We start from the raw sequence: 21,843 nt of genomic DNA on the forward strand, positions 1-21,843 counted from the left end.
AACTCTTAATTGGATGAGCTAAAAAGTTCATCATTGGCACAAAATCTCTTGGCCGAATGTTTCTAGTTTCCATTCTTGTGAAAATTGCATAAAGTGATTCTTGAATGGAGTCTTGGCTGAATGAAAGAGATAAGAATCCTTGTGCATGCTTAACTCAATCAAAAGGAGATTTTTTTTTTGGATAAAAACATTTTTGGTTAATCATGCAAGAGTCCATGGTAGCTTGAACTTCTTCAAATGTCATAAGTATGCTTGCTCTTTTTTTGGAAGTGAGTTACTCGAATGCATGTATAGATATTATGCAAGCAAAATTCCTTCATGGCTAAGTAAAGGAATCACACTTATATTAGATCTCTTTTAGTCGAATATGAGAAAAAGTCCATGTGCAAATAAAATTCTATCTTGGTTACATAAATGGATGAATGTGGAACAATATGGTTCGACTATGAGCTTCCAAGATTGGGCTAAAAATGCTCATTGCAAACTTGCATGAAAATGAAGGTTATAAGCTTGAAACCCTAAAATCATGAAAACAACATAAAAGGTACAAAAAATCATCTAAAAATTAAAATTTAGCACCACTTTTAGCATGTAAAAACACTATATAATTTGGTGCTATCAAATAGGAAAATTGTTTGTATCCATAGTGTTAGTCCTTCAATACATTAAAGTAAAAATTCCTCTTGACAACTATACGATCCCTGTCTAATTACTCTATCTCTTTTTCTCTCTTTTTTTATTGTGAGAAAACCCTTTTTTCCCTTAGTTATTGTTTTTTATTAATGGTTGAATGCCATCATGTTTTACAGGAGTTATGGGTGACCTTTTTTTATTCTAATGAAAATTACCTAAAGTAGTTTCATGATAATAATATAAGTCACATAAGGCAGTTGGTTTCATGCGATGTAACCCACCAATTATGGGTAGTTACCAACAATATAAGAACATGTAAATAAATATAAGTGCTAGCAGAGCTAGGCTTGAGTTTAACTTTTTTTTTACTCAAAATAATCATAAGCTAAGTGATTCAAATTTTTCACAGTTGTAGTATTTAACTTTGTTGATGTTCTTCTTTCTATGCTCGGCCACACTGCTATCTTTTGGTGCTAAATTTTTAGAATTCTTCTGCTTAGCTCCATTTTGTTATTATGCTTAGGCCATTTTCCGTTGCGTTAATTAGCATGAGCTACATTAGCAAATAGCATGGGTTGCCCTTTTATGCTCCTATTCAAGTTAAGGATGATGAGGTGTCATCTAAAGTTCTTACATTATCAATATGAGTTAGCACCAATTTTACTAGGCTCTAAAAAGCCTCAACAAGGGAGTTTATAACTAATTGAACCTATTGTTCATTAGTGAGTTCAGTTTAATCCACTCTTAACCCTCTTATCATTACAAACATCACCTTTAATTGTTCTATCATAAAGTGTGAAAGATTTGTAACATATTGATGAAACTTAACCATTAAGTTACGAAGCCTAGTTATAGTTGTTCCACCAAATTTCAATTTTTATTCATGCTACATTTGTTTAGCAAGTCTACAAAGTCTTAAACTCTTTAATATGATCATCACGCACTTCCAATCCTTTTTAAACTTTGTAGGCCTCTATGCCTTTATGTTGGGTCATATTCCCTTGCTCAAGTGAATCTATGCTATTAGTTATAGTTTTAAAGACTATTTTATATAGAAGATATCAGATCTTCCTATGTTATATATCATTATTATTCCATTAAACTTCTTTTGAAAAATCTATTATTGTACTTTTAGTTATCATATTCCCTTTATCACAAAAATAATTAAACCATAATTTCTTTTGTAATATCGAACCATAATTTTTTTTGTAATATTGAAAATTTCACTTGTAAGATCCATAATCATCTTTAGTTCTATAAGATGAAATAAAATGTCAACTATTTAAAGTAAAATATGGAGACTTATTCTTTTTATCCAGATTATGCAATATTTTTCATCACCTGCATAAAATAAAATAATCATGGCATATGACATAGTGACATGGATGAAAACTATATTCCATAAAAATATATATATATATCTAAATACTAAATATTAATGCCATAATTATCAATTATTGGACCAAAATATTTATTTGTTAAGAAAAATTAATTTCCAACTAATTGTGAGAGTGAATTTTAAAGACAAAAATTATATGATGTCATAAGAAAACTAAAAAATATATATTTTCATAATTTTTTTATATTCTAGAAAATATATGAAAGTTCACAAATTAATTTTGAAAATTTTTTGTAAAAGTCTATTTTAAAAACTATGCCAAAAAAGACGTTACACGTGCCCCCCACGTGGCACTTGCACAACTAAAAGACAATTTTTTTATCAAAAAAATTTGCTTTATTTTTCAGTTTAGTCTTTTGAACTTTAAATCCTTAACTCATATTAATCACACAGTGAAAAATTTTGAATATTACATTCATGGAAAGCTTATGAGACAAAGATTCTAATCATGTAAATTTCATGCCTCAAAGTCCAAACATGTGAGAAAAGCTACAGCTAAAATTTTAATTTTTTTTTTTTTATAGTTTGACTATGATTTTTCTCCCAAAATATAAGTTCTTTGAATATCAAAATTTTACCACAAAGTCATACTACACTAGGGTACATACAAGTTTTGGTCTAAAGTATGTGTTTAAATTTTCACCATTAAAAATCATTTTAACTTGTTAAAATAATTATACTATGCTTGGTTACAATGAAGTAATATTAAAAGATTTACAATTACCTACCCCAACGCTAATTTAATTTCCCAAGATCAATTTATCAATATTTACTTCATACATCTTCAAGAATCTACTTCTTATTGTACTCTTTCAATAGCTTTTTTATTCTTTCTAGTTTATGGAATAGTTACTAAAGTTGACCACAAATTTTTATAATCCAAGTCTTAAGGTTCTAAATGTATACTTGAAGATTATATAAGAAAAAGTTAAGAAAATAGAGTATAGCAATTAGAATTAACACATCTTATTAATTTTCACAAATATATATGTGCCTATTCATATAACACATCAATTTTATTAGGAACATGTCTCTAATATCATTTAAAATATAATTATAACTTAACTCATATTAAAAATAACATAATATTTAAACGGATATACTAACTAGTTTGCATAATATTTAAGCTGTTATACTAATCAGTTTGGATCTACTTGACCCAACACAATATTTTTCTCTTTATCCCTCTTTTACTCTTCTTATTTCCCTTTCTTTAAAAACTTAAATATGAATCTAACTCCTTTCATTCAATGTCAAGCTTAGATCACAAGATTATTTTGATTAAGCATATTTTTTTCTTTTTGGTTTCTTTTTTTTTTTTTTTCCTTTCTTGATTAATTCTCTTCTTCCACTTCTATCTAACCCTCACCTTTTTCCTTCCTTTTTCTAGATTAGAATCAGAATCAATTTCATTCATCTAGCATCTATAAACTCATACAAAAAGATATCGGTCGTTATCCTTTATTTACATTACAACCTAATTTCAACACATTTTCGGATTGTCATATTTCAAGGTAAAAAATGATGAATATATGAACTAGAATTACCCCGACAATGTTGGGTCGTAAAATTCTATTTAGTTTAAAATCTTGAAGGCTAATTAGATTCCAATTGTTTTCAATTTTATAACATTTCTAGAAAAATGTCGAAGAGTGAAATAAATGAAGAATCCAAAAAATGAGAGAAGATAAGACGAGTTAAAAAATATATTTGCAATCTAAACCTAGATGTAACTTTAAGTTTTGCATGGACATTAGTGGATTATATATTTCCTGAGATTAATTTATTTGCAAAATTTAATCTTAACACTTTTTTTTGAAGCTTTTAATCAAAAAACTTTCTATCATTTTAAAAGTATGAAATGAAATAGGCATTATTTACTTATATGTATTTTAAAGTTGGGTTTTTTTTTTTAGGAAATGGATTATCAATATATATATATATATAGGAAATGTCTAACCTTTAATAATTTGAGTCAAATCGTGGAAGTCTAGAATGAAACATTTCAATAGGTCAAGGACCAATGATAAAGTATAACCAAAATTATCAATATTTGTTTCTAATATTGTGTTTTAGGGAAAAAAACATGTGTTTTTTAGATGAAATGAATTAGGAGTGTATATGTGTATGTTTTTACTTTGGTGCATTAATCTTTGAATTGATTTCATTATGGATGTGTATTTGGTATAACAGTAATTTTATTGGATTTTGGATTTTATCACATGACTGTGTATTTGTAACTTATGTTTCATTGCATCTGGTTTTGTTCAGAGGCTACACAGCTCCTGAATATGCGATCAGAGGAGAATTGTCTGAAAAAGTAGACATATATAGCTTTGGAGTTCTTGTGCTTGAAATAATTAGCTGCAGGAAGAACACAGATCTTACTTTACCATCAGAAATGCAGTACCTTCCAGAATATGTATGCTTTTGTATTTAATATTTAATTATAGAAATGATATAAATTAATTAATTAGTTAATTGATTGATTATTGTGTTGATACTAGCTAGGCATGGAAGTTGTTTGAGCAATCACGTGTACTTGATCTGGTAGACCTACGAGTGACACATGATGGGTTGGTCAAGGAAGATGTGTTACGGGCAATAAATGTAGCGTTCTTTTGCCTCCAGCCTCATCCAAACCAAAGACCTCCCATGTCTAAGATTGTTACTATGTTAACTTGCACTGTTGAAATGGTCGAAACGCCAATTAAACCAGCCATTTTAGATCGAAGGCGTAAGAAGAATGAAAACTTTTCCCTGTCTTGGGATACTATGCCAGATCCTTTCCCTTCTCCACTTGAAAGTGAGTCCACACCATCATTTCAGCTGCCTCATTAAAATCATTTGTCAAGGTTAAGGACACACCTTATCTATGCATGCATGGTTTTGCCATTTTTGCTATGTGATATTACTCATGGATCTAACTATAGCTATAAAAAAGGGATTGTTCAATATAGTATAGTATAGTACATTTTGCATGCTTTTTTTTAGCTTTTGCCCTACTAATGAGATTACAATATTCCTGGATAAACTTATTCATGGCTATTGTAATTACTTAAAGAGAAGTTTATTTTTTAAAAATTCCTTTACAAATGTCATTGATCAACTTACCAACAAAATTTTGACTACATTAAAAGATCTATTTATTTTGTTACTTGTAGTTCAAATTTTATTGCTTAACATAAATCTATATATGATCGCACTCAATTTTATCTTTTAAATATTTTTCATCACCTGCATAAGAATGATTCTTACCTTTCACAATCATTCATATTTCTAGAACATACTGTTAGGTAGAAATTTGAATGCTACCTTGGCAATTTAACTAATTCATTCAAACAACTAAACCTTTAATCATCCCAATTTCTTATCACAGGGGTAGGGAAACACAACTTAATATAAAAGATCATTTTACATTGGGATAAAGTTACAAATTCTAGAAATGAAGAAAGGAACGAACAACAAAGCAAATTTAAAAGTAAAAGTAACTAAAATGCAAATTTCAATTAAAAATGAAGATCCATAAGTGGATTTGGACACCTTCATAGCCCGTACATGTCAGTTTTCCATATCAATTTTCATCCGAATAGCCCTCAACACCATATTTTTCAATTGCAAAAAGGAGAGGAAAATGAACAAGAAAGCATAAGTCATGTTTTTAGGAAATTATTGCATTTGCCTGGGTAGCTAGTAGTGGAGATCTGGTTAGCTATAAAGAAGCTATTAAAAATGAAAAAATAGTAAACAACTTATTAAAGTATATAAGGAAAGTCCAAGAAATGGTGGTTGGTGAAAATGCTAAAGGATAAGAAAGCAATTGTTGTGCTACCCATAAGTATATGGATCAAGCATTAGTGCATTAATGAGTAGAGTATCGTTCCTACAGAGATTGTTGATTGTTGCTTTTTATATCACCTGTAAGTGCGCAAATCGCATCAAGTAATAGTAGTGAGTGAGTAGAGTATTGTTCCCACAAGGATTATGTATTGTGATTGTTGGTAATCAATTGTCCCTTGGTGGTTCTTAAGATTGGCTGAATATAACAAGAATACTAAAAGAATCAAAAGCTTTAGGAAAAGTTTGACTATTGGCTAAAAATTAGAAAGCATATAAAACATGATTTTGAATGCTTGTAAAGAAAAGAAAATTATGCATGAAATGTAAATAAAGAAAGCTTGTTTTGAAAGAATGCAAATAGAACTTTGTATTAAAGCTTTAAGAAAACAAGATTGTATTGGTTCTTAGACTAGTTTGTCACTCTAGCCAATTTGTAAGAAACCTATAAAAAATCTAAAGAAAATTGAAAAGAAAAAAAGAAAAAAAGAGAAGAGAAGTGTTGTGGAATGGGATGTGTTAAAAGTGAAGAGAGCCTTTCCATTTATAAAGAAACATTCGGCCAAAGGCGGTTGGAATTATAAAGTCCTATTATAAATCAAACTCTAATAAGATTAGGCTTTATCTTAATCTTGAAGTGCTATGGCCAAATATGGAGTCTTCAATTATAGAGTGTCTTAGCCAAATGGGTCATAGGTTGATCTTGATCATACATGTGTCATGCCATTCATCATCTTGCAATCTTGATGAAAGTCTCAGATAGGCTTGATTATCCACTTTTGGAAATTTATCTTAAGAGTTTATGATCAAAGCCATATAGTTGCTTTGATCATAAACTTTTAAGATAAATTTCCAAAAGTCCTTTTTGAATAGAAAATCTAGCCTTTATTTCCTTGATAGTGTTCTTCTTGCATAAAAACTCTTTCAATATAATCAAAGAGTCCTCTTTTAATAAGATCTCTTCTTGGTCAAATACACGTAGGAGTCCTTGTCCAAATAAGATACTTTAATAACCAAATGCTTGTAGGATTCGTATTCCAAATTGGATTTAGCTATACTCCCATCTTGCATTGGTCAAATACTAAATGGATTAGGATTAACCTAATACTGCATGGAATTGCATGGCCTTGAATGGCCTCAAATGGTCTTTGCATCCCATATGCATTAAACCTAAATATCAAGAAATCACACATTAAACACACCAAATTCAAGCAAATTTTCAAAATTTTGAGTTGAAGGGACTTGCAAAACACTATAAATTTTACTTCTATCATACCCCCACACTTAGCTTTTTGCTTGTCCTTTAAGTTAAGTCCTCAAGTTAACTATACTAATAATCAATACAAATGCATACAAAGTTAAAATTTCACAAACTATCAATCATGCTCTATAGTATAATAGAAAGATAGCAATAAACATAATTAGACAAGAAATTTATTCAAAATTATGCTTTTAGTTTCATAAAACTCTCATGTATGTAAAGTTAATCTATTTCTAATTTATACATACAATCTAAGCAAAAAGTATACAACATATGCCATTACATATCAATTCAAAGATAGAGCACCTTCATAGGTTTACTTTCCTCATTCTTTTTCCACTGATGTTAGGCTTACTTACTAGACTCAAGATCAAAAGGTCTTTATTGGCTTGTGATGTAAGGCTTAGGTCAAAGTAAGATAAAAGAAAATTTTAGGCTCATAATCCTTTACTTACTTTTTCTAACATTGGAATTTGAAAACTTTAAAACTTTTTAAGACTTGAGGCATTTTTATTTGACTTTTTTTTTTTCATATAGGTAATTTAGCTTTTACATTTTTGCTTTTCTTTTTTATTTTAGCCATTTTGGCTTTTATTCTTTTGCCTTGCTTTGCACCTCCCTTCCTCCCAAATGCAAATTTTTTCTTTTAACTTTGTCCCTAACATGCATAAGCAATACAAGTTGGGTAAAAGCAATAAGAGGGAAATTTCATTGAAAAAGGTTTAGGCTTATTATTATGGGTAAATAAATAAAGAAAATGGAATATATAAGCTAAAAAATAAAGGTAATAGGGATGCCTTATTATAAGTGGGCTTGAAAAAGCTCAAATGGTCCAAAAAATGCCTAAATCACTTTTTAAATCAAATACAGTCTAAGATTTCTCCTCGAAGGTTGAGTAGGCAAATTCTAAAGTTATACTCATGCTTCAAAACTTTATGCAATTTTATACTCACAAAATTTTCACACAAATTGATGCATATCAAAGATTAAAATTTAGTACATAAAACATAAAAATCATAATCCAAAGAATAGCATACTTAAGACATCATTTCATGCTTTCATCACATTCATACTTGTCTTAATATCATACTTAAGTCATTATGAATAAATTATGAAAAATCAACTAAGTTAGCATTATAATGATTTTTGGCATGTTAACTTGGTTTAAAAACAAAGATTTTTAGGAATACTTTGAAAAGCTTTTCAAAATAGTTTTGTGTAAAAAGTTTTCTTCCCTTAAACTTGAATTGCACAATGATTCACTTGAAATATTAAAGCATTAAGGGTATAGAAATACTCGCTTATCTTTGTCTTCTTGAGAGGCTGAAACTTGTCAAGACATCATTTTCATCTTTTCTTCATTCCTAAGAAAACAACTAAAAACAAACAACAAGATAAAAGCATACCTTTCCTAAACAAAAACAAAGAAAATATAAAGTTTGAAAATGTAAAACATAGGTTGCCTTCCAAATAATGCTAATTTTGGTCAAGCTTGACCATACTTAAGAATTGAAGATTACCATTTTCTTTTAGGAAGGAGTTTCCCTTATTGTAATAGCTTTTGTGGTATCACATACACAAATTTGGCCTTAGAAGTTAGACTAGCTCTCCTAGCAAGGATCATATAAATAGGATTTGGGTTCAACCTTGGGTCTTTTGAATTTACACTAAGGGAATGTGTCTTGGGCTTACAAGGAGTTGGGTTCTTAGGGCTGGCTGAGTGGGTTTTCACTATTGGGCTTTTGGGCTAGTCTTTTTGGTTTGGTTAGGCTCTTTATTCATGAGTTTTTCCTTATCTTTTTATTATAGATATCTCTTGGACATCTTTTTTATCGTTTCTAAAAATAGCTTTACCAATTTTAAAGGTAATTCTTTTATCTTTAAATCTTAATGTGACCTTATAGTTATAAACATCAATTAAAGCACCTGAGACCATAAGGAAAGGTATACCTAATAGAATTGAGGCCTCACTATCTTTCATATTTAAAACAACAAAATCAATAGGAAAAACATATTTACCCACTTTCACAAGTACATTTTCCAATACTCCTTATAGTTTTTTTATAGATCTACTAGCAAAGTTGTTGCTGAAATTTAGAGGTTGCAATATACCAGCTCCCAACTACATAAAAATATGCAAAGGCATTAAAGTTATACTAGAACCTAGATCATATAAAACCTTATCAAAATAGAAGTGACCAATAGAATAAGGTATAGTGAAACTCCTTGGGTCATCTTACTTTATTGGAATAATTTATCAAAATGTAGGGCTACACTCATAAATAAGTGTAACAGTCTTTAGCTTCTTAAGTAGCTCTTTCCATTTAGGTTTTGACATTTATTGGGCTTTTTTGAATGTCTTCCTTTAGGTTAACATCCTTAGAGTTATTCTAACACTTTTTACCTTACGGTTTTACTCTTACACTTCCTTCACCTCAAGTTATATACTCTTCAAGAGCACTCTTCTAACTTGTAAAAGCTCTTCATCATCCCTTGTTGAATTCATATATTCCTCCTCTTCTTGAACTTTTTCTTTATGGTCTTTCTCTATTTCATGGTTCCTATCTATCTCTTCAAGTTCATTATTTTAGAAAAAATTATCTTGAACTTCTACCATTAGGTTGAAACTTGTAAGAATCTCCAATATAAACCAAAGTAATTCCTTATCACCCATTACCAATTCTTCTTTTACGCATTCCACGTCAGGCTATTTCACAAAGCTTGGCAAATTCACCACTATAGGCTTATCCATAAGATTATCCTCTTCTTCAGAAAAAATAGGTCCCTTATTTCCCATAAGAATATAAAACATTGCACATTTCCTTACCTTGTTTCTTAAGGTTGGATTTTGTATTATTTTCTTGGGGTGGATTATGTGGTTATTGGTTTAGGAAAATGTTTTAGTTTAGATAGTGTTTTGGTGGGTGGGTTGGTTTTGAGTGATTCTTCTAGCCTAGGTTGTAAGTATTATTGTAGGTATTGTAGGCAAGCTTGGTTTGTTATGCATATTAGACCAACTCTACCTTGAATTGGCATCTATCAACATAATATAGTCCTTAAATATCATAAGTTATTAATGAACTTTGGATGGCTTGGACAAGGATGATTGAGGTTTGGGTTTCTAGGGCATCTATATTTTTGGTAAGGCTAGCTAATTATAATGTGATTGAAGTGAATGTCTCTAATTCATAAACCTCAACAATTTTTTTTATGTACCTTTCTTTCAGTACCTCATTGGTAGTTGTTCACAGCCACCTCATTAGTAGTCGTTCACAACCATCTCCTTAATCAACTCATATGCATTATCCATTAACTTTCCCATTATAGCTCATTTAGCGGCTAAGTATAAAGTAGTTCATATAGTTGGTGTTATCCTATTGTAGAAAATCTAAATTTATAGTCATTATGGGAGGCCATAATGTGAACATTTTCATAACAATTCTTTGTATCTCTCCCATGCATCATATAGGGTTTCACCATCAAGTTTTGAGTCTAAACTAGTCTGCATAGGTGGCATTAGCCCATCGTACAAAATCTGAATTTGCAGCCATTGTTAAAGGCCATGATATGGATTTTTTGCAATAGTTCTTTGTATCTTTCCCATGCATCATATAGGGTTTCACCATCAAGTTGTCTTAATGTTGTAATTCTATTCATCATTTTCACCATCTTAATAGGTGGAAAGAATTTGCTGAAGAACTTCTAGACTAAATTGTCCCATGTGGCGATGGAGTTGGATGGAAGTAAAGACAACCAACTTTTTATCTTATCTCTGAGAGAAAAAGGAAATAGTTTTAGTCTTATAACATTATTAAAAACACCATTGTATTTAAAAGTGTTGCTAAGTTCTAAAACGTTAGAGAGATAAAGGTTTAGATCATCATTTGGCAACCTTCCAAACTGAATAGAAGTTTGGACCATCTGAGCAGTTGAAGGCTTTATCTCAAAATTATTGGCTTGTAGTGTTGGCCTTTGTACGGATGATTGGAATCCATCAAGGTTAGAAACAACATAGCCCCTTAAAGCTTTCTAACCTTCATTTGTTGCATTTGCCATTAGACTTCTATTTTGTGTAGGTGTTTGTTCTCTCTTTAAACGACTAAATGTTCTTTCAATTTCCTTGTTAAATGGAGCTAAATTAACACTATGAGATCTGCACATGCAAACAAAGAAAAGATCAAAATATATTAAACAAATAAAAGTAAAATTGTTTAGATTACAAAGTAGTAGAAACCCTTATTGATATTGATCTTTGAACACTAAAATAATCCTCGACAATGATGCCAAAAAATTTATTTTTATATTGCTTGCAAGTGCACAGATCATATCAAGTAATAGTAATGAGTGAGTAAAGTATTTGATAGCACCAAATTATATAGTGTTTTTACATGTTAAAAATGGTGCTAAATTATAAAATTTGGATGAATTTTTGTACTTTTTATGTTGTTTTCATGATTTCAGGGTTTTAGGCTTATAGCCTTCATTTTCATACAAGCCATGCAAGCAAGCATGTAAGAAGCATTTTTAGCCCAATCTTAGAAGCTTATAGCCAAACCACATTGACCACATTCATCTATCCAAGCAGCCAAGATAGGTTCTATTTGCACATGGACTCTCCCTTATATTTGGCCAAAAGAGATTTGATTCAAGTGTAACTCTTTTGCTTAGCCATAAAGGAATTTTACTTGCATAATGACTCTATATGCATTCGGCTAGCTCACTTCAAATAAGACATCAAGCACACTTGTGATATTTGAAGAAGTTCAAGCTACCATGGACTCTTGCATGATTGGCCAAAGGTGTTTTTATCTAAGAAAAACTCTTTTTAATTGAGTTAAGCATGCATAAGGATTTTTATCTCTTCCATTTGACCAATACTCCATTCAAGAAAGACTTCATGTGATTTCCACCATAATGAAGACTAGATGTATTCGACCAAGAATGTTTGTGCTTATGATGGACTCTTTAGCTCATCCAATGAAGAGTTTTGATAAAGGAAGGAAATTACAAGATAATTATCAAGATAATTGAAGAAAAAAAAAAACTATTCTTGAAATCCCAAGCCTTAGCTAAATCCAAGAGTGGAGATTTATCAAGATTTAATCAAGCATTGGTCAAAGGCCTTGATCATTTCTTCAAAACCCCATTTGGCCATGCACACTCAAGCAAGAAGAGTCCTATCCTGTTATCCCTCCTTGGAAGATGAAGATGAGCCTTATCACCTAAAGTTTGAATTTAAAAACACGTATTGTAAATCCTACCCTTTGGCTAAATCGCACTCTATAAATAGAGAGGCCATGCATCCTATTTCATCATCTCATTCTTCACTTCTCTTATCTTTTTTAGTTCTTTATCTTTAGTTCTTTTATTTCTTTAGTTTAGTTATTGGCTTAGGTGATGGATTTGCCAATAAGAAAGCTTTTTTTTTAAATTCTTTTATCTCAATACAAAAGTATTTTTTCCAAGATCTTTTCTTTTATTGTTTTAAAGTTTCAAATCTTCTTTTTCCGTTCCCTGTTTTGGCAAAGCTTTCTTCTACCTTTAAGTTTGATTCCAACATTATTTTACTTTCTACATGTTTTAGCCATCACTCTCTTTCATCTTTTACAAGTTTATTTTCATGCAATATTTGTTTCAAGATTACTCTAAGCAATTGACAATCTCTATTTTTCTTGTTTTCAAGTTTCACTTATTTTATTTTATATTCAATCTTTGGCTATATTCTTTTACCTCTCAAGTGACAATTGGTGAAGTCAAGATCTCTACCTACAATTACTTTCAAATATTTCTTTTCTTTTCTTTGCAACCAAAACCCCTAAATTTTCAATTGTTTAGATATAAAGATTTTAGGCTTCCATCTTTGGTAATTGTGAGCAACCCAGCATTACAACCTATAATCCCTTGAGAAATGATACTAGAATACTTCTATTATTATTACTTGATTTGTGCATTGTATGCTATATGAAAAGCAATAATCAAGTTTTTGGGGTCATTGTAGGGGATTATAGTAGTGTTTTCAATATTTTTTAAACTCCTATAATCTAAACTTTTTATTTATTTATTTATTTTCTTTTGTTTTTCTTTGATCTTTTCTTATTTGCATGTGCAAATTTAAAAGTGTTGACTTAGCTCTAGTTGATCAAAAAATTGAAAAAACATTTAGAGGAAGAAGAGAGTAATTAGCACCACCTGCACCAACACTCATGGCTAATGCAAACAATAAGGAACAAAGAACCTTAATGGACTATGCAGTTCCTAATCTAGATGGTTTCAACCATCCATTAGATGGCTAGCTATTCAAGCCAACAACTTTAAGATCATGCCTTTAATTATACAAATGGTCCAAAATTTTATGCAATTTAGAAGGTTACCAAGCTATGATCTTAATCTTCACCTTTCAAACTTTCTTGAATTATGTGGTACTTTTCACTATAATGGTATTTTTTATGAAGTTATTAGACTAAAATTATTTTTTATTTCTCTCAGGGACAAGGCAAAAAGTTGGTTGTCACTATTACCACCTAGTTCAATCACCACATGGTATGATTTGGTTTAAAAGTTTCTAGCATAGTTTTTTCCTCCAACTAAAACTACAAAGCTGAGAAATGAGATCCTCACATTTCTGCAAGCAAATGCTAAAACATTATATGATGGATGGGAACAATTCAAGGAGTTATTAAGGAAATGCCCATACCATGGATTACCCAATGGCTTTAAATTCAAATATTTTATAATGGTCTCACATCACCCATGAGAACCATCTTAGACTTAGTTGCTATAGGGGCAATTATGAGCAAGACTCTCGAGGTAGCAAATGAGCTAATTAAAGAGATGACTGCTAACAACTACTAGTGGGGGATGGAGAGAAAGGCAACTAAAAAATCTACTGGTTTATTTGAAATTGATGCCATAACCTCCATAAATTCCTATTTATCCGTCTTACCAAAAAAATTGAAGCCTTAAGAAACCAACCCCAAGCCAACCATGTGAATGCTATCCAAAACCCTTTTGTGTCATGTGATATATGTGAAGGTCCCCATTTTAATGAAAGATGTCAATATAAGACAAAACATGTCTAATACATCTAGCAATCTAAGGCAAATAACAACACCTACCGTAATGCAAAACCACCCAAATTTTTCTTGAAACCAATCAAACCACCAACCAAAACAACAACTATTGCCCCAATTTACCAACTTACAACCCACCTCATGAAAAGAAATACAATTTTAAAGATATGTTGATCCAATGATGTAAGCCAACAATGCCAACATTTAAAGCGAAGCTACATCAATTAAGAACCTAGAAAACCATATTGGTCAACTAGCCCAAGCCATAGCCAGTTGCTCTATAGGTACCTTGCCTAGCAACACTGAATCTAACCTAAAAGGATAAGGCAAGAAAAGATGTAATGCCATCTATTCTTCGGTAAATGATGGGATAGATGATTCTGATGAGGAGGATAATTTCATTGATGAACCTATAGTGGTAAACTTTCCTAATTTTGTAAACTAACTTAAATAAATTTTGTGGGGAAAGAAGACATATTAGAATATGAAGAATTCTTGAGATTTGGAAGAGAAACTCTTGAGGGTTTTGACCCCATAACATTAGAGGCTTTCAAAAATATTAAAAAAAACCTAAAAGAAAAAACTATTAAAATGGAATATGAAAAAGATCCAAAAAAGTACATTGAAGGGTCTGCTAAAGAAGGACAACTGCTATTGGAAGTAAGAAAAGCATTATTAGAAAACATTCAATCGAGCAAGAAGAAATAGTTCAAGAAAGGGCTATACAAGAAAAAGAAGGAGAAGAGAAGGAGAAAGACTAAAAGAAAGTGTAAACAAAGCCAAAGATGACTACTAGAATATATAGGTAGTGTTTTAACATAACACCACCTGCCCTAAGGCCTATTCCAAATGAGCTACTTAAAGAGTTGAAGGAAGTTACATATTTTAAGGAATGCAACCCTGAACTTCAACAACTCTTACCTAAAAGGTAAAAAGATCTAAGAAGTTTTACTATTCCTTGTAAAATTAGACATTTAAAATTTTATGATACTCTTTATGATCTTGGTTCTAGTATAAATCTAATGCTTATGAATATTTTTTATAGTGAGGATGTGGAGAACTAAAGCCTAGAAAGTACAACTTTAAGTTTGTTGACCGATCTACCAAGTTGCCACAATGAAGATTGAAAAATGTGCTTGTAAAAGTTGGTAAATATACTTTCCCTATGGATTTTGATGTTTTAGACATGGAGGATGATGAAGCTCCATTACTATTAGGAAAACCTTTCCTATTGATTGCTAGAGCATTAATAGATGTCTACAACTCTAGCCTTACCCTTAGATTCAAAAACAAGAAACTGTAGTTTGTAACTGGAGGGCGTAGTGTAATTAGAGATGAAGATGATGTAAATACAGTCATGGTAAAAGAAAACCTTAAGGAGTCTAACCTAATAGATAAACCTCCTGATCCTATGATTCAAAATCATTTGCCAACCACTAGCTCTAATCATTTTAACCTTAAAAGAAATTCAAGTTCTATGTATGTTATCCCTACTAGAAAAATTGGTACACCTCTTAAAATTGAGTCTATTTATGTTATTCCATAAGGAAAGAGGTAACAAGGTAAGCTCCCTTTTGAAGGGATAAGATGAACCATAGATTTAGGGATGGTCAAGCTTGACCAAAATTAGCACTGCTTAGAAGGCAACCTAAGTTTTATTTTAATGGTTATGCTTTTTGTTTTCTTAGTTTTTTAGGATAGGTATGTTTCAAAGTTTTGTTTGAGTTGTTTTTCTTTTTAGGGATAAAGTGAAGTAAGAAGATGCCTTATAGACATTCGACCTTAAAGTAAATTTAGGGAGTATTTCTTTTCCCTTATTTTTTGTTTTGAAACATTGTTTAATTTAAGTTGAGGGGAAGATGTTTTTGAACTTAAATGTTTTTTAAACTTGTGATCCCATTTTTTCTTTTAAACCAAATTGGCATACTAAATCTCTATATTATGCTCACTTTGTTGGATTTACATATATTTTCCAAGAATGACTAAAGTATGATATGAGGTTTAATTATAAATGTAGTAGAGCTTGAAAAGAATTCTTAAGCATGTCTTTCTTTGGATATGATTATTATGCTCGTGTTTCTATTCTCTTTATATGAAATGCTATGATTTGTGTTAAAGTTTGTGAGATGTGGATTTGCATGAGATTTAATAATATGAATAAATGTTCTAAAATTCACCTACTCAACCCTTGAGGTAAAATCGTAGACTATATTTGACTCAAAAGATGATCTAGTCGGTTCTTTGGATAGTTTCAGCCTTTTTCTAGCCACCCTATTATGATGCATCCCTAGTACCTATATTTTGAGCTTATTACATTCCCTTTTCTATGTTTATTTAGCCACATAATAAACCAATAAGCCTTTTCTTTAATTATTATCCTTATTTGGTTTTACTAACCTAAATGTGCTTACTTGTGTATTATAGACATTTCTATGTATTTGGGAGGAAGGGAGGTGCAAGGAATGAAATGAAAGAAAGAAAATGGCAAAAAAAAAAAAAAAGGCAAAGCCTAACAAAAGCTTAAAATGGCTATAGCATTTTTTTTTTTCTAAAAGGAGCCATAAATACAAAGAATAAAATGATGCCTCACAAGTTAAAGCTTTAAAAAGAGCTCTCAACTGTTCAAAGTCTAAGAAATTCAAAGAAAGTGAGCTTAAAATCTTATGCCTAAAATTTCCTTTTTCCTACTTTAACCTAGGCCTTACGTTAGAAGCCTAAAAGGCCTTTTTATCTTGAGTCAAATATGTAAGTCTAACATTAATGGAGAAGGATGGGGAAAGTGAACATATGAAGTCTATTCTATCTTTGAATTGAAATGTGATAAAGTATTTTGCATTCTTTTTACTTGAGTTATATGTATGAATTAAATATTGAGTAAATGTATATTTGTAATGAGCATAAGATATTGAGAGCTTGTTTTTAAAGGAATTTATTGTAACTCTATATCTATAATTAGGTTTCTATTATAAAATAGTGCATGATAGGAATTGTGTGCAATTTTTGACCTTGTGAGTATGCTTATTGATCTTTAGTTTTGTTAATTTCAGGTTTTGCTCTAGGACAAGCAAAAATTTAAGTATAAGGGTATGATAGCGCCAAATTATATAATGTTTTTACAAGCTAAAAATGGTGCTAAATTTTAAAATTTTTATTAATTTTTGTATTTTTTATGTTTTTTACATGATTTTAAAGTTTTCAGCTCATAGCCTTTATTTTCATACAAGCATACAAGGGGTATTTTCAGCCCAGTCTTGGAAGCTCATAGCCGAACCACATTGATCTACATTCATCCATCCATGAAACCAAGATAAAGTTCTATTTGCACATGGATTCTGCCTTATATTCGGCCAAAAAAGATTTGATTCAAGAATGACTCCTTTGCTTGCCATGAAGAAATTTTGCTTGTATAATGACTCTGCATTATTTCGACTAGCTTACATCCAAAAGGACACCAAGCACACTTGTGATATTTAAAGAAATTCAATAGACTCTTGCATGATCAACCAAAAGTGCTTTATCCAAGAAAAACTCTTTTTGATTGAGTTAAGCATGCACAAGGATTCTTCTCTCTTCCATTTGACCAAGACTCCATTTAAGAAGGGCTTGATGCAATTTTCACCAAAATGAAGATTAAATACATTCGGTTAAGAGTGTTTATGCTTATGATGAACTATTTAGCTTATCCAATGAAGAGTTTTGATAGAGGAAGGAATTTGCAAGATAATTATCCAGATAATTAAAGAAAAATCAAACTATTTTTGAAATCCTAAGCCTTAGTCGAATCCAAGAGTAGAGATTATCAAGGATTAATCACACATTGATCAAAGGCCATGATCACTTCTTCAAGACCCCCTTCGACCAAGCACACTCAAACAAGAGGAGTCCCATTCGATCATCCTTTCTTAGAATATGAAGATAAGCCTTATTACCTAGAGTTTAAATTTGAAAACACATCTTGTAAATCTTACCCCTTTGGCTGAATCCCACTTTATAAATAGGAAAGCCATTCACCCTATTTCATCATCCTATTTTTCACTTCTTTTCTCTCTTTTAGTTCTCAGTTTTTAGTTTTTTTTATTTCTTTAGTTTAGTTATTGGCTTATGTGACAAATGTGCAAATAACAAAGCTTTTGTTCTTTAAATTTTTTATTTTAATACAAGAAATATCTTTTCCAAGATTTATTCTTTTATTGTTTTAAAGTTTCAAATCTTGTTTTTCTAATTTCTATTTTGGGAAAGCTTACTTCTTCTTTTCAATTTGATTCAAGTATTCTTTTACTTTCTACAAGTTTCGACCATCACTCTATTTCATGCTCTACAAGTTTATTTTCATGCAATCTTTGTTTCAAGATTACTCTAAGCAATCAACAATCTCTATTTTTCTTGTTTTCAAGTTTTCACTTATTTCTTTTTAGATCCAATCTTTCACTATATTCTGTTACCTCTCAAGTGGCAATTGGTGAAGTCAAGATCTTTACTTACAATTGCTTTCAAATATTTCTTTTCTTTTCTTTGTGACCAAAACCATTAAATTTTTAATTGTTTGGATATGATATTTTAGGCTTTCATCATTGGTACTTGTAAGTAACCCAACATTACAATCTATAATCCCTTAAGAGACGATACTGGAATAATTCCATTATTATTACCTGATTTGTGCACTTGCAAACTATATGAAAAGTAGCAATCAATAATGTTCCCATGAGGATTATATATTGTGATTGTTGGATGTAACTCAAGTACCAAAGTTGTTAATCTACTAGCTTTATATGTAAAAGATTGGAAAAAAGTGCTTGATTGCAAGTAAAAGTAAATAATGTAAACAAAAGAAAGCATTAAGAGCAATTATGTATATAAGCTAAGAAATAACAAACTAATTGTCACTTGGTAGTTCTTAAGATTGGCTGAATATAATAAGAATACTAAAAAATCAAAAGCTTTAGGAAACATTGACTGTTGGCTAAAAATAAGAAAGCATATAAAACAAGATCTTGAATGCTTGTAAAGGAAATAGAATTGTGCATGAAAAGTAAATAAAGAAAGCTTGTATTAAAAAAATGCAAACAAAACTTTGTATCAAAAAAACCTTAAAGAAAACAAGATTGTACTGGTTCTTGGACTAGTGTGTCAACTTAGCCAAGATATAAAAAAGCTATAGAAAATTTGAAGAAATCTAAAAAGAAAAAAGAAAAGAGGGAGAATAGAAGTGTTGTGGAATGGGATGTGTTACAAGTGAAGAGAGCCTCCCTATTTATAGAGGATGGTTTGGTTAAAGAGGATTGGGATTACAAAGTCCTATTGTAAATCAAACTCTAAGAAAATTAGGCTTTATTTTGATCTTGAAGTGGTATGGCCGAACATGAAGTCTTCAATTATGGAGTGTCTTGGCTGAATGGGTCTCTTTGGTTGATCTTGATCATACATGTGTCATGCCATTCATCATCTTGTGATCTTGATAAGAGTTTTAGCTAGGTTTGATCATCCAAGGCCATATAGTTGATTTAATCATAAACCTTTAAGAAAAATCTCCAAAAGACCTTCTTGAATGTAAACTCTAGTCTTTGATAGTGTTATTGCATAAAAACTCTTTCAAGATAATCAAAGAGTCCTCTTTTAAAAAAATCCCTTCTTAGCCAAATATATGTAGGAATCATTAATAATCAAATGCTTGTAGGATTCCTATTCCAAGTTGGATTCAACTATACTCCCATCTTGTATTGGCCAAATATTAAATGGATTATGATTAACCAAATCTTGCACGGAATTGTATGGCCTTGTAAGGAATCGCATGGCTTTCATGTCTCATATACATTAAACCTAAAAATCAAGAAACCACACATTAAACACACCAAAATTCAAGCAAAATTTCAAAATTTTGAGCTAAAATGGACTTGTAAAACACAATAAATTTTATTGCTATCAATTGTAAATAAATTAATAGTAATGACCAAAATTATAACACATTAACTATATTCAAACTAATTATAACACTCTAACTATATCAAACTAATGGAAGAACCTAACTATGCAAACCAAAATTAGCTAATTTAATTAAACCAACAAGCAATTAATAATACAAAATAAAGTTAATATAGAAACCAATAAGCCTAAATTGTCTAAATTGAATTAATTAAAACAATGCATTAATTGAATCTAATGATCCTATGAAGCAAATTTACCTAATAAACGCAATGCAATAAATGTAATTAACATGCATAACATTAAAACTAAAATAATGCTAAATTATAGAATAGAGTTAACTAGCTAATGTGATAACTTAAGCTAATAAGAATAGAATAATGAAAAGTGACAAAATCTTGAAAATTGGAATTTTAATTGGAAATCAATACTTTAAAATTGCAAGAACAAACTTAACTTGAAAATTAAAGAACTTAAACACAAATTAAAAGTAACAAAACTAAATTGAAAATAACTAAGAAGCTAAATTAAAATTTTAATTACAAGAACAATTAAGTAAATTAAAAGCTATTTAAATGAGAATTTAAAGATAATTTGTAACTTAAAACTAAAGAACATTTAAAGGAAACTTAAGACTGATGATTGGTCTATCACCGCTAGTCCATGATTTTCCTAAGTCTAATTCCTAGCTATTTATAAATGAAAAGTCTTAATGGTCTATTTGGATTGAGTTCTTGAAGAAATTTTACTTCTTTCTTGAATCTTGGTTGAATATGAGTGAATCACTTCTCACAAATACATCAAGATTGATTCCTGGCTTCTAAAGGTTGAGTAGAAGCTAAAGTAATTTTTTAACTCTCCCTTATGTAGAGACTTGGTGTAATTTAAGCTCTCTTAACAACTCCTAAAAATTTTGGAAATGTAACTTTCAGATAACTTATAAAATAGACTTATTTTCAATACTTAATGAGTTACTTTTTCTTTGTTTTTGGTAAAATAAGCTTTTTTGACTCTTAATGTGCTTAGTTTGATGTTTTCTAGGAAATCATGAAGAAAAGATTGAATATTGGTGAATCCTAAAGAATCATGGAGTTTCTTGATCAATCTTGGATGATTCTTGGTACATTTGGAGTAATCTTGGACTGTTCCTGATGAGTTCTTTTTTATTCTTTGAAATCTTGAAGTTGAAATAATGAATTTGCAAGATTTGCTTTGCTGAATCTATTTTAGCTAGAATTGATAAATCTTGTTGAAAATTTTAGAAAATTCATGCAAGAATTGTTTAAATGATGCTTGGCTATTATTAGGGATAGACGTGTAATTTCAAATTAACTATAACTCCATGGTGTTTTATGTAAGCACACATGCATGGGATTACTAATGGATGACATGGTATCAAGTTTTTTCTAATAGGTGAAGAGGGATGATTTTGAGGCTTATGTGGCATGATAACTTGGAAGTTTTGTCCATACTTGGAAAAGTCCAAATAGCCCTTAGTTTTCTTATTTCAAGAAGGTTTCCCACTTTGACTAGAAAATCCTATTTTGAATGGGTATTGCTACAAAGGATAGGATTTGCATGAAAATAGAAGAGCAGTATAAAAAAGGGGTAGTACATGAGGATAACAAAACTCAAAATTTTACTCTCTCTTTTCCAAAAACTTTTCAACTAGAAGTATAAGTCTAAAAGCTAAGAAATTGATTTCAAGATTTAAGCTCAATTCA

General features: G+C 30.3%; 1 protein-coding gene and 2 non-coding genes across 3 annotated transcripts in view; 2 read left to right on the forward strand and 1 right to left on the reverse strand.

Moving 5' to 3' along the window:
- The window catches only part of LOC111284338 (putative LRR receptor-like serine/threonine-protein kinase At1g56140), a 37,289-nt gene extending 32,233 nt beyond the window's left edge, over window positions 1–5,056 (forward strand). Inside the window, exons 5-6 of the mRNA XM_022873032.2 lie at window positions 4,304–4,454; window positions 4,544–5,056. Coding sequence (XP_022728767.1) covers window positions 4,304–4,454; window positions 4,544–4,873 — 481 coding nt within the window. The 3' untranslated portion in view covers window positions 4,874–5,056. The remainder of the gene's footprint in view (window positions 1–4,303; window positions 4,455–4,543) is intronic.
- A 5,631-nt stretch (window positions 5,057–10,687) lies between these two features.
- Window positions 10,688–10,793, forward strand: LOC149518463 (small nucleolar RNA R71). The gene has a single exon (XR_016343415.1). It is a non-coding gene; the product is annotated as a small nucleolar RNA R71 (small nucleolar RNA).
- Window positions 10,794–13,725: 2,932 nt separating this feature from the next.
- LOC149518464 (small nucleolar RNA R71) lies at window positions 13,726–13,832 on the reverse strand. The gene has a single exon (XR_016343397.1). It is a non-coding gene; the product is annotated as a small nucleolar RNA R71 (small nucleolar RNA).
- Window positions 13,833–21,843: the final 8,011 nt, after the last annotated feature.

The sequence above is a fragment of the Durio zibethinus genome, chromosome 6 (assembly GCF_047325235.1).
Source record: "Durio zibethinus cultivar Kanyao isolate XHJ-2024 chromosome 6, ASM4732523v1, whole genome shotgun sequence".
In the NCBI taxonomy this organism is placed as follows: Eukaryota; Viridiplantae; Streptophyta; class Magnoliopsida; order Malvales; family Malvaceae; genus Durio; species Durio zibethinus.